The sequence below is a fragment of the Poecilia formosa genome, unplaced genomic scaffold (genome assembly GCF_000485575.1).
Source record: "Poecilia formosa unplaced genomic scaffold, Poecilia_formosa-5.1.2 Scaffold88, whole genome shotgun sequence".
NCBI classification, from domain to species: domain Eukaryota; kingdom Metazoa; phylum Chordata; class Actinopteri; order Cyprinodontiformes; family Poeciliidae; genus Poecilia; species Poecilia formosa.
In genome coordinates this window covers 242239-259159 of record NW_006800027.1, presented here as the reverse complement: position 1 = coordinate 259159, position 16921 = coordinate 242239, and the positions used below count along the sequence as shown (strand labels likewise).

General features: G+C 37.8%; 1 protein-coding gene across 1 annotated transcript in view; it reads left to right on the top strand.

Annotated features, from left to right (window-relative positions):
- mosmoa (modulator of smoothened a) overlaps positions 1-5636 on the top strand; it is a 28237-nt gene extending 22601 nt beyond the window's left edge. The window contains exon 3 of the mRNA XM_007557323.2: positions 1239-5636. Coding sequence (XP_007557385.1) covers positions 1239-1423 — 185 coding nt within the window. The 3' untranslated portion in view covers positions 1424-5636. The remainder of the gene's footprint in view (positions 1-1238) is intronic.
- The last annotated feature ends 11285 nt before the right edge of the window (positions 5637-16921 follow it).

The window sequence follows — 16921 nt, the reverse complement described above, 5'->3', positions numbered from 1 at the left end:
TAATAGTCATAGCATGTTCAATCATTTTATTTTATAGCTTTTTACACATCTTTTCTAGCTGTGACAGTAAATGTTGCCTGCACTTGGAGTGTTGGAGCTTGGAGGGCCGAGTCTGGTCAGAATCTTATTACATGATCTGAACTATTTAGCCAAACAAAAGGATGTAGGGAAATAAAATGAAATGCCATATGACACAAACAATTAAATTTTATTTGCAAATTTTTGTAAGGATCTTAGTAATGTTACTGCTCAAGACTTTTCCAGTTGAAACCAGATCTTTACTTTTAAGATGAACTTCTGATTCCTCGCTTTTCTGTTTTAGGTTAGTCAGAATCATACTTTCTAAATGCCAGAGTGATAAAGTTTTACTTCAAAATGCTTGTATAACATTTGTTTTATTCATTCTAACATTTATTTTGTAAAGTCCAAAAATCTCTCTTGAAGAAAAATAGCCACACAACATGATTCAGCGACCACCGTACTTCACTGTTGGATTGGTGGTCTGAGGCTTGGATGCTTCTTTCTTTTTCCTCCTAAATGAAGAACACACTGGTCATTATGGCCACGCACTTAAATTTTAGTTTCATCACACCACAGGAAATGTATTTGTCTTCCACTGTATTTCAAACTTTTTATGTTGCTTTTGGAGTAATGCATAATTTGCGGCCTGACTGGCCTTTCAGACCATGTTTATACAGAAATAATTGGGAGAGTTTTTGCTTTTGATCAGGGGAAGGAGATGATATTTTTTTGCACCAAAAACATTTCTTCCATTCTTAGACATTTCCATGATGTTGATTGATGAATGTAATTGTTTGAACCAGGAATGCATTATGAAAATTTTGGGCCAATATCGATATTCAATAATAGTATCCCTTTAATGGCCATTCAATAATATTTACTCATATTTTTGTATGAAAATGTATCCAAGGATGAGGTTTATTATTGTCTTCCTGTTATCATGGATGATTTCTTTTGTTTTTTCCATGATGGTTGTCCATAGGTGCGACTATTTAACTCAAACCCCTTTCCTGCATTCATAAAATATAAATCATTTTGACCTAAAAAATAGGAAATGTCAGATTTAAATGTCAGATGCTGAGGGGAAATAAAAGGTCATGTGTGTTTTTAATGCAGCGTGAGTGAAAATCTGGGTTTAACTATAGCGAGAGATTGGTAATGTTCTTTTTAATAAATGATTCGGTTTAATAATTGCGTCCTTGTTCTCCTCCCTGCAGTGATCCTGTTCTGCATGGCAGCGCTCATCTTCCCAATAGGCTTCTACATCAACGAGGTGGGAGGTCAGCCATACAAGCTGCCCAACAACACGGTGGTGGGCTCCTCGTACGTGCTGTTTGTCCTCTCCATCTTCTTCACCATAGTGGGACTGCTGTTTGCAGGAAAAGTTTGCCTCCCAGGCTGAGGACTCCCCCACCCTGGCCTCGGGACTGACTCCGGAGGCTCTGAAAGTATTACGGGATTTCCAAAACTACAGACTGAAAATCAAAAAAACGACAAACTTTTGCCCTCAAAACCCGAGACGGGGAAGGCGACGCTTACGTTTCAAGGGACCCGCAGCTCCACGGAGAACTACATAGAGATGAATAAATGAACAAAACACTAAAAAGGGGACATGAGCACAACAGGGTGGAGGCTGTCGCAGTTCCCTGCAGCTCACTGCTGATTTCAGATGCAGCCGATTCTCTTTCTCCCTCTGTGTTGTTGCTCTGATAGAACGGGTGCTTAATGTGCCGCTGTCATGGCAGCCGCAGTAACAACGATGGCACACATCTCCGAAGTACCACTACAACCACTCCTCGACTTGATTTCCAACCGCCCCTCAGCACACATTTGCTTCGTCATGGCCGCTTCTGTTGCTATTTATAGCTTCTCTGTGCTATTTTCAGTTTTCTGTTTTTTTTTTTTTTTTGTTTGTTTTTTTTTCTGTACAATTTCTTCTTCTTTCCTTCTTCCGGGTCCCACCACCTCTCCGCTGAGGTAGCGTTAGCGTTATTGAGGTTCGCTGAACTGAATCCTTTAAACAGAATCGGGTGTGAAGTGTCTTTGTCTGCCATATTGCACGGCCCCAGGTGTGCGGCCGAGGAGAGCTGCTGTTACGGCACACACTTTCAGCCTGCTGTGGATGAGACGTAGATGCAGGTGTGCTTCCTCTTCATCTTATCCAGCCTGCTAGGCTACCAGAACAGGAGGTCAAGCATCATAAAGGAGAATGCCACTCAATCCAAGACCATGCATAGTGTTATTTCTGCAGGCAGCAAAGTAACAGACATCTCAGTTAAACCAGTCATTCTCTTGCACAGCTTCAACTATCAGCCATTTGAACACAAATATTTATGGCAACATTTACAGTGGACAAAATCTTCTCTAAGGCTGTAAATCTCTGCAGCGGTGAGATGGACCCCTATAATCTTGACAATACAGATTTTTTTTTTCCCCATTAACAAATTATGGAAACATGTAAAAGCTGATATTAAGTGGTATTCTCCTTTAACCTTTGATGATGGTGATAAAACGTGAGCCAGGGAAGGTTTTTCTGATCTTGTTTTGTATGACAGTGAAGGCACTGGGACTGCAGGTCAGGTCCATGCATGGCGCTGTGCCTCATAGTGCAGCGTGGCAGGTCTGTGAACGCAACACACACAAACACACCTTCACGCTGTCCGCACTGAAGCTGCAACAAGTTGGTTTGCTTCCATTACAACCCCCAAAAAAATTAGTTTTCAAAAAAAAAAAAAAAAAAACATTTAAAAGAAGATTATACTTTTTAATGCGTTTTTACAAAAGAATTCACGCCTGTAGAAACTTCAGTGTTGTGTTGGGGAGATTTTTTTGTGAAAGACAAACACACACAGGTTCAGCTTTTAATATTCCTGCCGATTAAAAGCTTCCCCACATAACAATACTGCCACTGCCATGTCTTACAGTGGCTCTGGATGAGTATTAAGGCCAGTGAACGTCTACTCAGGTCACTTGTCTTTTGCACCCTAAATGACTTCCCTCTTAATTTTTCTTTATTTAGTCTGTCTTCCCATCATCTATTACTTACTTCCATGTCCCAGCTGAAGAAAAGCTGTTATCTTTGGGATGGTGTGTTCAGGGCATTGGTTTTCCACAACGACCAATGTTTCCATGTAGCCTAAAAAAAAAAATCTATTTTGATCCCATTCAACCAGAATTCCTTGCTCCAAGTGTTTGCTAACTGGAGACAATAAAAAAAAAAAAAAAAGTTCAAGAGGTATGAATACCTTTGCAAAACGTGTGTCCTCCTCCTCCTAGCAGGTTTTAAATAAGTCCAACTTTGTCCTTTTGTTACATTTTATGCGTCTTTAGTTATTAAATTGAAAACAGAAAATTTCTCATATAAAGTACTTTCACACTGCAGCCTGAAACTTTCAAGACATCTTTCAAGAATCGCATGTGAGATCACACGTCTGCGTTCGCAGCAACAGCTTTCTTAGTCAGCAGTGTTCAAACGTGAATATGACGAGCTATTATTGAGAGAAAAAGAAAGCGTCGCGAGCGTGGATATTAATCAATATTAATATTTGACTCTAATGCAAAAATCATATATAATTTAAGCTCTTTGTAAAAAAAAAAAAAAAACATCCCATTGAGTTTTATTGTTGGACTTTCTGCTTCCACTACCTTTCTTCAGCTTAAGTTTATTCTGGGCTTCCATTTGAGTATTTTACTCAACTTGGACTGTCTGTGTCAGTAAGAGCCATTGCAGTTGAACTCAAGTCGTACTGCATCCTTACACTAATGCAAACACAGAATTTCTCACCTCCTGTGGCTTTTATTTATGAAAACAACGTTCAACTCTGAGTAGTCGTTGGGTTAAATAATCTAGAGTAGATAAATGGCTGATATCTGTTGAGATGGATTCAGCGTGTGGTAGGCCTGATCAATTACAAATAGTCATAAAATTACTCAAACAACAAACCACTATAACTTGCATTATTTTTTCATGTTCTGCTTAGGTAAATACAGGTAAAAATATGTTTTCTACACCTGGAATATAATAAAAGCTTTTTAAAATGTGAGCTTTATAAAAATAGCCTGTCCCAAAAGCAAAACAAAGAGGTTTTCCGTTCTTTACAATGAAGTTCACAGTGAAATAAGACGAGGAGGAACGAATTTGTTGACGCAGCTTTCTGCCTGTGTGATGCAACACCTTTTAGGCTGTTTTCTTTGAAGTCTAGCAATATTTTCCTGTTGGGTTCTTGGAGATTATATACAGCCAACTACATTTTTACCCCTGTCAGATTTAGATTTATGTTCCTCCTTGTTGCTTGATTCCACTTCCTATTTTGGGCCTTTGGTGATGAGCTCCAAGTTTTTGACATTAGAAGGCCTCATTGTCATCACCCTAATCTTTAGCATCCTCCACAGATTCTCTATTGGAGAGAAACATGTTCATGAAATATCAAATAAAAAAATAAAAAAACTTAAAGCCTAAGTCTGCCATTTAATTAGAAGAAAATTTGCTACCTTGCACAGTATATTAAACTTTAGTCACCAATGCAGTAGCAATGTGTGCATCGTTGTAGTTACAAAGGACAGCCTGTATGCAGAATTTGGTAGGAAAAGCTATTTAAAGACCCTTGTCTGAAGTTTCTGTTTACCAAAAAAAAAATTAATTTATTAAAAATGTGTTGGGCTGCTGGGAATACTTTTAATACCATTGATGCACCCACTGAGATGTTAAAGGTCACAGAGAAAGACAGAAAATGTGGGCTAATCATCATTTACATTGTCAACACAATATTTGGCACTAGATTCTCAGACATATTTAAATGTAAAAAAAAAAAAAGATATATATATAGATTTTTAGGGGGGTAAAAAACCCAAAATGCCCATTTCAGTGTAAAAAAAAGCATATTCTGTTTCCAACCTTCAAGATAAATCAGGATGGATCGTTATAATTTCAAAACAAACTAGACTACGAGTTATTTTCTGTAATAAACAACCCTAATAACAGGACAGCAGGTGCATATTTCTACATCCGCCAACTTTTCAAGTGATTAATACATTAATTTTATCCTGCTAATGTTTTTCTCATGTGCTCGTTAATCATTGCACTTACAAACCTTTGCTCTGTCTTGCCTGAACATGCTTGCCCATGTTTCCATCTCAGACGTCGGAGTGATTTCTGTACGTTTCAAACTGAAGCTTCTTCCTCATCCAGACACTGATCATCTCCCATCAAATCACTGTTTGCACAGTAGATGGCTTCGTCCTCACAAAAGTCGTTTATTTCTCTTTTATTATGTTTAAACACTCTAAATCTGGCATCATATAAGCTACCGAGACACAGATCTTTCATTCACCATGTGTGTTTGTGTGTGTTGAAGCAGTCACAGCCGCCCTGTTTGCTAAGTCTTAGGTATTTGTTTTCTATTTCTGTTTCCTGCTCGGCTTCTCTGACTCTCGGTCTGATGATGTGTTCTACTAAACTATACACTCTGCCTCTGGTTGGTCTAGTATTGTGCCATGACCTGTTTCTGTTTAATAATGTACAGACACAAAAAAGGCAAGATTTCTGTATTAGGAAGCACTGTGCGTTCAACAGTATAGGTAACAGACATAGAAGCACCACAAATGTATAAAAAAAAGAAAAAAAAAAAGAGAAAACTTCTTACCTCATTGTTTTTTTTTTGTTTTTTTTGTTTCTGCTATTATTTTCTAATGGTGGCAACGTGTGTGCCCTCTAATTTGTCTCTTGCCTTGATCGGATGTCTACACATAAAGCCTATGTTGATAGGAAATTATTTATCACTGAATAAAAAGAGAAAAATGGGTGTGTGTGTGTGTGACTCTGACATGGTCTGTTTTGTGCTCATATAAAGCGATAACCTGAATGTCTTTTTTTTTTTTTTTGTTAGCCCATTTAAATAGAATCCCATCAAGAAGTTGTACATTATTGTGAAGCTGAAGGAAAGCTACACATGGGCTGTCGTATTTTTCTCAAATTAAAATCTGGAAACTATTTATTCAGATCCTAGACCTAATTCTTCTGTCTCATAAAAACAAATTTAAATTTACATTTGGAAGACGCTACATGTAAATGTGAGTGCACTTGTAGCTAAAACATGAGTATTGTTAAAATTTATAAACCTATATCTGAGTACTAATTAAATCAGGCACTGCAGATCGATCTTATCTGGATGTATTTATTCATTCCTACAAATCGAGCTCCACCATTCTGGTTATACCAGCTGGATAACAGTTGGTTTTTTTTTGGCAGATTTTTTTTTTCTTTTCGGGAAAAAAAAAAAAAACAAAACATCTTTTTTCGGCTGCCTTATTACTGAAAAACTGGCCATTATGTTATTGCTTCTGGCAGCGGTCACTGTTTCAACACTATAAGCATCTCTACTGCTGTACAGAAGCTGAAAGAAAATGTCTAAATTATAGCGTTTTCTGAAAATGCTCAAAACTCAGATATTTATTCTACCGCATTGTTCCTCAGCCATAATTGCAAACCTAGTCATTCTGAAGCTTTAGAAATATGCCTATTAGGAGAATGTTAACTGAGACGCATCAAAGAAAGATTTCCTCTTTTTTTTATTTGTATAGCTTTATAGATCAGACTTGGTAGTAAGTCAGCAGGAAATGGTTTTCACCTGCTTGTTGTTCTCTACCTGTCTGTGTGCAGCTGATGCCCACTGCACCTCCATTAGCCTCTTGAGTCACCTGAACCGCCAGCTTAGGCTTTTGTGGTGTGTGCATTAAGTTTTTTTAACACAGTAATCGGCTCCATTCGCTGCAAACTACTGCGAGCGTTTACCGGTGACGTCTCTCACAGCTGCGCTTCATTCCAGGGATTTAGATGTTTTCCTGGTTGATGGAGCCAACTGCTGACGATGTTCCTAAAAACAGTAAACACCTCAGGAGCCAAACTCTCAGAAATCTATAGTAATTACTGATGCCATCTGCTGCTGCTGCTGCTGTTAAAACCTGAGACTGGGATCTCCTCAACGTTCCTATAATCCTGAGCACCACTTATTTCTCGACACACGATGCCCCCTTCACCAAAGAAATCAGATTAAAGAAAACTTTTCGCTAAAATTGTTGTGTTGTTTATTTTATATGAGACTTATTACGTACATCTTATCAGACACAGCTGAGTCTCAGACCTCCCTCAGGTTTGATTCGGGCCATTATCAGTTTTTGAGGATTGTTTAATAGTCTGAAGTAGCCATTGGCTTTGTAGTGCACCATGATGGATCACTGCAATATGACTGATACAATTGTGATCCCCCCTGTAAAAACAGTAAACCTTCTGCTGAGAGCTTCAGGTTTATAATGAGACATAAATCTTTTACTGCTGCCTTCGCTCAGTCATCTGCTGAGCTGAAGCCTCATTTCTTCACTGGCTTGTTTTGACCACTGCTAACATCCTTTCAGCTCCATAAAGCAGATGAAATATTTACTTTCTCTTCAGGCAGCTGAAGACCTCAGGTGCCTCAACGTGACGTAGGAATAGATGGTGTGTGTGTGGGTGGAGGCAGAGGCAGGAAATTTCTCGGAGTGCACTGGATGCATGTATTGCATAACATCTCTGTGTGTATATATATATATATATATATATATATATATATATACACACACACACTGTGTTGTTTTTGTGAGTTAGAACTTGTAGTTTTTCTCTGTTTGATAAACGACAGTGTCAGTACTCTGCCAGGTGCAGTTAAATGAAAATATGGCTGCCATCTGTTAGTGAGAGGCAGCACAAAGCAGGCCTGCAGTGTGGAGGTCAACTTTTGTGACGATGGCATAATCTATCGGTCTATGTCCAATTTTCATTAAAATGCAAGTACAGATGCAGAAAAAGAAAAACATCTACAAGACTCTTTCTGCAATTCAATTCTTTAATTCTTTAATTAATTTCAGTGGTTTAAAGAGGCTTCTCACAAATTCATAAACAAGATTTTAAAGGTTTGCTGATTAGGTTTTTAAATTCATACCCAGACCCATTCTCAAGGCCTATTTTTGGCACCGCTCTCCATTTATCTCCATCTATCTTCCCATCTCCTCTGAACCATGTCTCAATTTTGTCAGAAAGTTTCATCACAGTTTCAAATACATTTTTTTCCTGACAAACACTAGATAAAAACAGCACAAGACAAACAATTAGCCAATGAAATCTAACACCTTTGAGCTGTAAGTTGTAAAGTGAATGATGTGATTTAATAGAGAATATTTTATCCAGTTTGAATCTTTTTATGAATATTTTCTCTTGAACTTTCTTTTGGTAACAATCAGTAGAAACTATGGATGAACTGAAGTCTTTGTGAAATTCCTTTCCATCCAACGATAAAGGAATCCGTGTAAAGAAATAATTTTTCTGAAGGATGCTCTAAAAATTAATTCCTCTCTGACATTATATTTCATATATCCTTTATCTGTTACTACGAGGCAACTATGGCACTGTGCAGCCAACTTTGTTTCTGATGACTACATTTAATCAGTTGAGTTAGCTAAAACTAAAATGTGCCATCAAAATGAACACAGTTTGAACCAGTTACACCTTTAGTAAAGTATTCCCACAGCAATATGAGACCACTGCCATGTTTGGCAGTAAGGGTGATTTATACAAGATGATGTACAGAGTCAAGTTTCCTCCAGATAATGCTTTTTTTTTTTTTTAACCAATTTTGGTCTGATCTGGATACAGTGTCTTTTCCTGGACAAACTTTAAACTTCCTCTCAACAGCGGCTTTGTTTTTGTCAGTCTTCCATTTGCAAATAAGTGATAGTCATCCTCAGAAAGGATTCGCTCACTTGAGCTTTTGATCTGCAACTGTTTGCTCTGGATTTCATGTAGGTGTGGAAGAGTAAATGGGGCGGACTCACTTTTCAACTTTTTTATTTGTAAAAGATTTTCCCACTTCATGAATATGCACCACTTGCTATCTTTTTTTTTTTTTTAAAAAAAAAAAAAAAAAAAAAAAAAAACAATTTTTATGGTCTATCAAATAAAAATGTGAAAAACTTTTAATTTCACTTTATAGTTAAGTCTCAGATGAAAATTATGCAAAAAACCTTTTTCATGTTTTGGTTCAAGCATGTTTTTTGAAACTCAAACTCCATATTATTTCCTAGTGTTTGTAGACCTGGATCATTATTTTCAGGACTCTGCATATAGTCTTTCATTAAAAAGAAAAGATCTTACTGAAAACTCATTAAATAGATACGTTTTAATCTTCGATATCAGCGAAGCCAGAAAAATGTTCAAGAATTCTTTCTGTCTTTTAGACTAACTCCGGCTTTCAAAAATGGCTTAGATGTAAAGGCGTGAAAGAGAAACTATGAATGTTTATCATTTGAAGAAGCACCACATTGCTGTGTTTATTTATACAATGTACCAAAAGGGCCTGGATCCCATCGGTTTCATTGCTCCATTAATCTTAATACCATTAAAAAGCCTCAGTAAGTAGTTTAAGTGCAGTTTACACTCAAATTTGGAGCAAAGCACATTATTTGAAGCCTTGGGGAGGCTTTGATGTTGCTAACTTTAGCTGCCCTCAGTACTGATTGATCTTAAAGTGGGCGATAGATGCAGTGATGTTCCCTCCTGGCCGGATGTCTGTATGCTACGTACGTCAGCATGGACCTTAAAGCAAATCTGCTGCTGAGGCAAGAAAAACAGAAAGCTGGGAGGAAAAGGCTTTTAGCGGAATGACCACAATGTTTGCAGAGATTCATCATTTCACCTTTGCTAAAAGCTGCAAAAGATTTTGTTTTTGAAAACCCGCTCCTACATAAATTCATATTCAATGAAAAGAATGAGAATAATTGTAATGCTCTTTTAGATTTGGATTAAGCCATTCTACCACAAGAATATACTCTGATTTAACCTGTTACTTTGTAGACCTGACTGTACGTTTAACATTGTTTTCCTGCTGAAATATAAACTTCTGCTCTAGCCTCAGGTCTTTTGTACCTTTTTAATTTTTTTCCAGGATCTCCCTGTTGTTAGCTCCTTCCTTCTTCTCTTTATCTATCAGCTTCCTAAATGAAAAAAAGCTTCTCCGCAGCTCAACGCTGCCACGTTTTAGCATAAGAATAATGTATTTATCTGTAAAACCGTTCACTTTTCCCTTCCACTTTGCTATTATATGTTAGCTTGTGTTGGTCTTTCACATAAAGCTCCAATAAATACCCCGATGTTTGTGATTGAAGCGTGACATACTTATTGAAGACACTGCTTATTTGCAATTGTTTCCTTTACCAAATTGCACTAAACGTTTGGTCAATGTGCAGAGCCCAGTTTTATGTGATGACAATGTTGCAGCGCTAATTTATAACCACTGATCTACATCTGCAGCTTTGACAGATGCAACATTCTCATCTGGCTAATATGTCTATGACAGCAGCAGGCAGAGAGCTGACTCCCGCTGAGAGCATCAGAAGGATGCACAAAGATACGGCCTGCTGTTGTATGGAGTCATCACTACTGCTGTAAGAGCATCTAACAGGAAGAACCGTTAGTCTGTGGCTTCAGGTTTCCTTCAACCAAACCTCACATCTATGTGGATTTATATGTTGGAAATGTTGAAGTTTCTGCTTAAAAAAACAGGTGAAAATCTGATTCTATAAAGCACAATTCTTGAATTATAAGTTACTCGTTGTCAGTATTTCTCAGCAAAAACACAACTTTTCTTTGTTGAAGTTTCATCTGAGATTGACAAAGTTCACTGCAGATCGGTGCTATACAGTCTAGTTGCAAAGGTTATGATGGATCGTTCTTTCAGGCTTTAAAATAATCCGTCCGTCCATCCATGACTTTGATGCCTACAGCCATTTTCTTGTGTAATGGACCGAATGTATTCAGAATCTCTAACATTCACAGTTGCACTGTGGTCTGTCTTAACATAAGAAGGCAATCTCTCTCAGACCACTGGAGCTGGATGTTTTTCAAACGTTCAGTGATTGACAAAGACAATACATCATCAACTTCTAGCAATTTTTGTTGTGAGGTTTTAAGACGTATATATTGTAAATCTACCAAAGTACAAAAGATGCAGAAATCTCTCTATAATGCAGCCATGTTTACATATTTTCAATGTTGAAGGATGACGCACAAATAATTTGATTATGTAAGAATATTCAATAAAAAGACCTTGTAAGTCAATAGTGCATTTTTATGCTATGAAAACAATTTTCTATGCACACATCTGCGGTTTCGATTCAAATTAAAATTCTGTGTTTGAAGCACAATTTGGTGAGTTTTATAGTGACTTCGGCTTTTGCTCAGATAAACAAAAAGCAAGGTCAATTTTTAATTTTCTGATCCCTTTTGCCCACAGAGTGCTCTTGGTCATTTTGAAGAACATTCTTGCAGATAACTGCTGGTCAGTATTTGCCACACATGTTGCGGTTCCTAATATAATTTCACATTTCAATGTCCAGTCAGTTAAAGGTGCACTTCTCTGCAACTTTTTCCTTTTTTTAGTTGCCCCAGTAGCCGCTTTACCTTTTGCCCACAATAATCCAACCCTTCGTCGTTCTCCTGCTGCTGATCAACACGTCTCCAATGGTTCTGCTGACTCATGTCCTTCCCATTATTAACAGATCCTTGTTTTAAAGCTGCTCAGTTCCTTAAGCCAGCTGAGCCGGTGCCTGTGTGTTTGGTATGTTGTTTTAACAGTGGGAGCTGCACTGTCATGGCCCACAGGACCAAGCCCGCTGACCGGGGTTTATTTCTGCAGGGCCTCCCTGTTTATTTTCAAGAGGGTATTAATTTCTATTTTGATTTGCCTCTTGTGTTATTTTAGATGAGTCATTTGGGAATGTGTGGGCACATGTGAGAACAGTCTGTGCCTCGGCGAGAACGGCAAAACGCGCACACACACAACAGGGACGACTGTGAATGTGTTTGTTTGCTCCCAAACATGCATATGATAATTTTATGTATCCTGCTGCGAAGAAGAGACTTTTGTTTTTCATCTGAAGTCATCAGACAGAGCAGATTGCTTGAGTCCGTCTTGTACCAAGATTTAAGAAACGGAGCGACTATTACATAACAAATTCGTTTAGAGGATATTTTAAAGACTTTGCTTTCTATGAAACATACCATAATTTCTCTAAGCCAAATAAACATCATTACCCTCAAGATAGGATTAAACAGAAGAGTCCCAGAGGGAAGGCAAAAAATAAAATGTTTTAATACTTTATAATCTGCAGTGGAGTTAGCCTCGGACTGAGTAAATTAATTTTCTTACCAAGCCAGAATGAATTCATAAACTGTGCAGTGGTGTTTAATTCACCTTCCAGCTCGAAAACAACACAAATATTTGGGTCTTTTTGTAGTTTTATGTTAAAAACCAACATAAAGCAGATCATGATTTTGACTGGGCTGTGCGCGTGAAAGAGCTCAGTTTTTTTTATTTTAACCTCCTAAATGGTAATAAAATGGTTATAGCTTGACAAAATTAAAATCTGTTGTTCAGATAATGTGATTTTAAAAAAATAAATCTTTTTGGCATTGATCAAAACAAACGGGATCACAACACACCCATTTAGTGGAGAAGCGTAACCACACCTCATTTTCACCTTTCTTTTATCCTCATCACCTTTTCCAGATAATCCTTTTGTTTCGCCTTCGGCGGCGCTCCGCGCACTGAACTCGCTCTGGACCAGTGCATGCTGGGACTGCAGCAGCAGCTATAATTAACAGACCTCTGTGTCACAAACGATAAGAGATGGATGTTCACAAAATTCATGTTTTTTTCCCCACTAATAGATGCGAAACATTATTATGTCCTCTGTTTCCCAACAAAGTGAAATTATGTCATTTAGTTTAAGATACAAAGAGCCTCAATCACGGGATGTTTGATCTACTGTGTCATTTATGTGTGTGTGTGTGTGTGTGTGTGTGTGTTTGTGGGGGTGTGTGCGTGTGTGTGCGTGTGTGTGTGTGTGTGTGTGTGTGTGCCAGTGGGTGCCGTGTGTTTGCATCATGGAGAGATATCGGATCTGAGCCAGGGAGATGGTGTCTGTCAGGGACGCCTGGAGGACGCCGCAGTCATTATGATTGTAGACGACCATAATCCTTTTTGTCCTCTCTCCTTGTCTTTTATGCAGACTCAAAGCTCTTCCGATCTCTCATTCTTTGTTTGTGTTTACGCGTCTCTTTCTTTCAGCAGTAGATAAATCAGACATATGCAGCATTCAGGCTGAGGGCTGCACATCAGCTCCATCAGGGCCGCTCCTCGGCTGGTTGGCTGCGGGAGCGGTGGACTGAAAGTTACCTCGCCAAATATCGATTACCTGCAAGCCTGTGACTTCAGCAACAGCAGAGCTGGAGTAAAACCTGTCAAAGTCTGCCAGGATGTAGGCAAAACTGGTTCTCTGCCCCCTTTCAGTTGGATGAAAGTATTTCCCTTTAAACGCATAAAATGAGGGGGGAAGCACTCTGCTTGTCAAATTCTTTCCTGCTATCGCATTTAGGAGCATTTTTCATTCTCTTTAGGTCAAACGCGAAACTGGCTCTTAAAGAAAATGTCAGTTAGTTCCTCGAGCAGATCTCTTTCTTGCTTTTTCATCTGTCCTTGAAGTCAGCTAGCTGCCATTATCATCATAGTCCCCAGACTCCAGTTCTGTCCTCTACTGAATTATGTGCGAGCCTGCCATCAATTTAATATCCATCCTCTGTGTCTGTGAAAGAAAAATGACGTGTTCAAAATAGATGTTGAACTCTAAAATCTACTGCAGCAGATTTCGTTTCCATGCACATTTCTTTCAGATATTTTTTCCTGTTGGAAGAGTAACACTAAAAACACCTTGAAAACACGTTGTAACAGAGAAATGCAGCGGTGGCAGCTTCATGTCAGGATGCAGTTTGTTCAGCAGAGCTCAGGATGCAGAACATCCTTCTGTATGTGGTTTTGTATTATTTAATCTAATTGTTTTATTCATGTTAAAGTGTTTTTTCTGGTGATCTTTTGGGTGGGTACGAGAAATAATCATGGCACCTAGAAAATTCTGACCAAAAAAAGAATACACTAGTTATCCAAGAGGTTCAAGGCAGAAGAGGATATTTGCTGCTTTCAAACAACCCCAGAAAATGCATATTATTATTATTATTATTATTATTATTATTATTATTATTGGCTTAAAGGACTATAGTTTTTAAACCCTCTACTATAGAGACGTCAGAAGATGCCAACAGGATGGCCAAGTTGAGGTCATATTTTATGTTTGCTTCCAATGGAATGTGAGCATTTCAATGTTGTGATCGACTGTGATAAACAATGTCAAAATAAATAAAACAATAAAATAAAATGTGCTTACATAGCACATTTAAAAATACATATGTTGATTAAAGTACCATTTCTTACCCTCTTCCTTTGAGTCGACCCCTGATGTGTCTCTTATCAAACCAGATATAAAATGCTTTCAGCCTTATGTGTCCTCTTATCTGATTGGCTGTAAAGTCTGGATTCACTGACAGCACTAAGTCATTTTTCACATTACTGTATAAAATATTCATTGAGCAGCCACAATTTAGGCTGAACTCACTATTTGGCATGTTGTAGAGATCTGCTGTGTCATTACTTTGTTACCCTGGTTTATACTTAGCCTATCTTCATCAAACAGCTGCTGTTAACACTTCCTTGTATTTGTTTCCCTTCACATGTCATCCATAGTTTTCTGCTGTTTGACCTCCAGCACAGTTTTTTTTAAAATACTACCACTTTTAATCAATCCTCTTCTAATATATATATATATATTTTTTTTCAGGTATGATCAACATGAACGGCTAGATAATGTCTGACAAATGAATTGTAATGAAAATAAGTTCCAGTTTTCATGTTTGGATACAGTAAGAAGCAGCAGAGAGAGCTGGAAAATTAGGCTTGGTTTCACGAGCAAGTATTGCTGCTGGCTGATTGTAATTTCCTTCTGAGTCAGAATGAGGGTCAACGAGGATCACTTCCTCCTTCCTGTCTGTCCTCGATCCTCTCCCATCTCATTTATTCAGCTGCATGCAGAGTCCGCACCTTTTCCCCTCCTGCTTTAAGCTAAAAGAGGGAAGAGTTTGAATTATCACAGAATTAAAGCCAAAATCCTATCCTCGCGTGTCACAGCTCTCATGTATTTCTCAGTTTTCTTTTGTTTTTGTTTTTTTTTTACTTCTATGTCTTCTGTATTGCAGAGCCCTTTTGAAGCAGCTTTTCTCATAGTTTCTACCAGACCTCACATCGGGGTCAAGGCTTTAGTTGGGGTAGCTGGTTTTCCTTTCCCACCATCAACTTTTCACTGACCTGCCTTGAACTTTGCTGCAGACATAATCAGTCTCCCTCAGGATACAACAGACCAACCCTTCATGACTTTTTAATTTGACATCATCACAAGTCAGATCATGTAGTTTTAGTATCCTCTGGTCCCAAATAAACACAGTTAATCAGAGACTGAAATCTTATTGGCTTATTAAAGATGTCAGACTTGACCTCGTGTATCTATAAATACAATTACTCTGCTTCTTTTGGCCAACCTGTTGTATTTTACTAAGTGAAATGGTTTATTTTTTTTAAAAATAGAGTTTTCAAGGTTTTGAAGTTTGCCTTATAAACTTGCTGCCTCCAATGTCTTCTCTTCTAAAATGAGCCTGAAGTAAATCTACTGACATTATATGGATTGATAACAAAGTTAATGATTTCAAAAACAAAACAAAACAGTAATTAAGTTTGTCAAGCACAATGGTGACAACATCACACATATGCTTTTGATAAGGGAATAACATTATAACATGACAGAAATGATACAAGACACTTTTAATCAAACATTACTGAGGGTGTATGTATATATATTTTAAACTTGTGCACCCAGTTAATGAAAAATAAAAATTTGGCAACACTTTATTTGAAGGGCTGTGCATAAGACTGACATGAGGCTGTCATCAACATAAACATGAACGACTCTTCATAAATGTTTATGGCTGCTGTCATGGAGTGTCATTCGGTAAATAATGACACTTCTAATGGAAAGGTGCTCTAAAAGTTGCATTAAAAAGTCATTAAAAGTGTCAACTTTACGTTATTCAGTAAATAATGACACTTCTAATGGAAAGTTCCATTAAAACTTGCATCAAAAGTTTTTTAAAAGTGTCAACTTCTTGAAGCCATCATATTCATGACAGATGTTATGTCATATATATGTCAGTCTTATGCACACTCCTTCAAATAAAGTGTTACCAAAAAAAAATTCTCTATAATTATTCTGCACTGAAAAAGGCCTAACATAGCAAAAGTATTTTTGTCTGAATTGTCTGTAAACGTCTGACCGGAACTGAAATACCTCTGATATTTGCTAAAAGGTTACAATAAGTTGTTGTCAGAAAGCTGATAATATGTTAGAAATATACCCTTTATTGTCTTTTATGCTTTTAGGGTTTCATTTTGGCTCAACTTTCCCCTGACAGGTTAGAGTTCAACATTAAAACAAGAAGAAAAATGATGAATTTTTCTCTTTGGGAAACTTTTGTGGCTTTTTCATCCAGTGTGACTGTTTTGTGACTGAGCAGCTGATTTGGGATGCTCTGTCAGACTGTGACAGCTCTTTGTTGCTAGTGCTCTCCTCGGCCATCTCAGCAGCAGGACTGCGCTGCTGTCAAAAGCCTGCTTTGCGCACATCTCGGAAAAAAAAAAAAATCTAATCTGCAGAAATTTCACAATGAAAATTTTGACAGAAATTTGTCAGTGTTCAGCATCTGATTTTCAGTTTTCAGCCCTTATGAAAGTAGGTTTCAATCAGCAGCAAATTGCCATCTGTATGTTTTATCTGTCACTTGACTGCACAGACAGCTCAACGTTTCCTCCAATGTTTAAGTTTAAATGTCTTTGAAAACTGTAGACACTGATCGGAGATCTGAAGTAACATAATAATA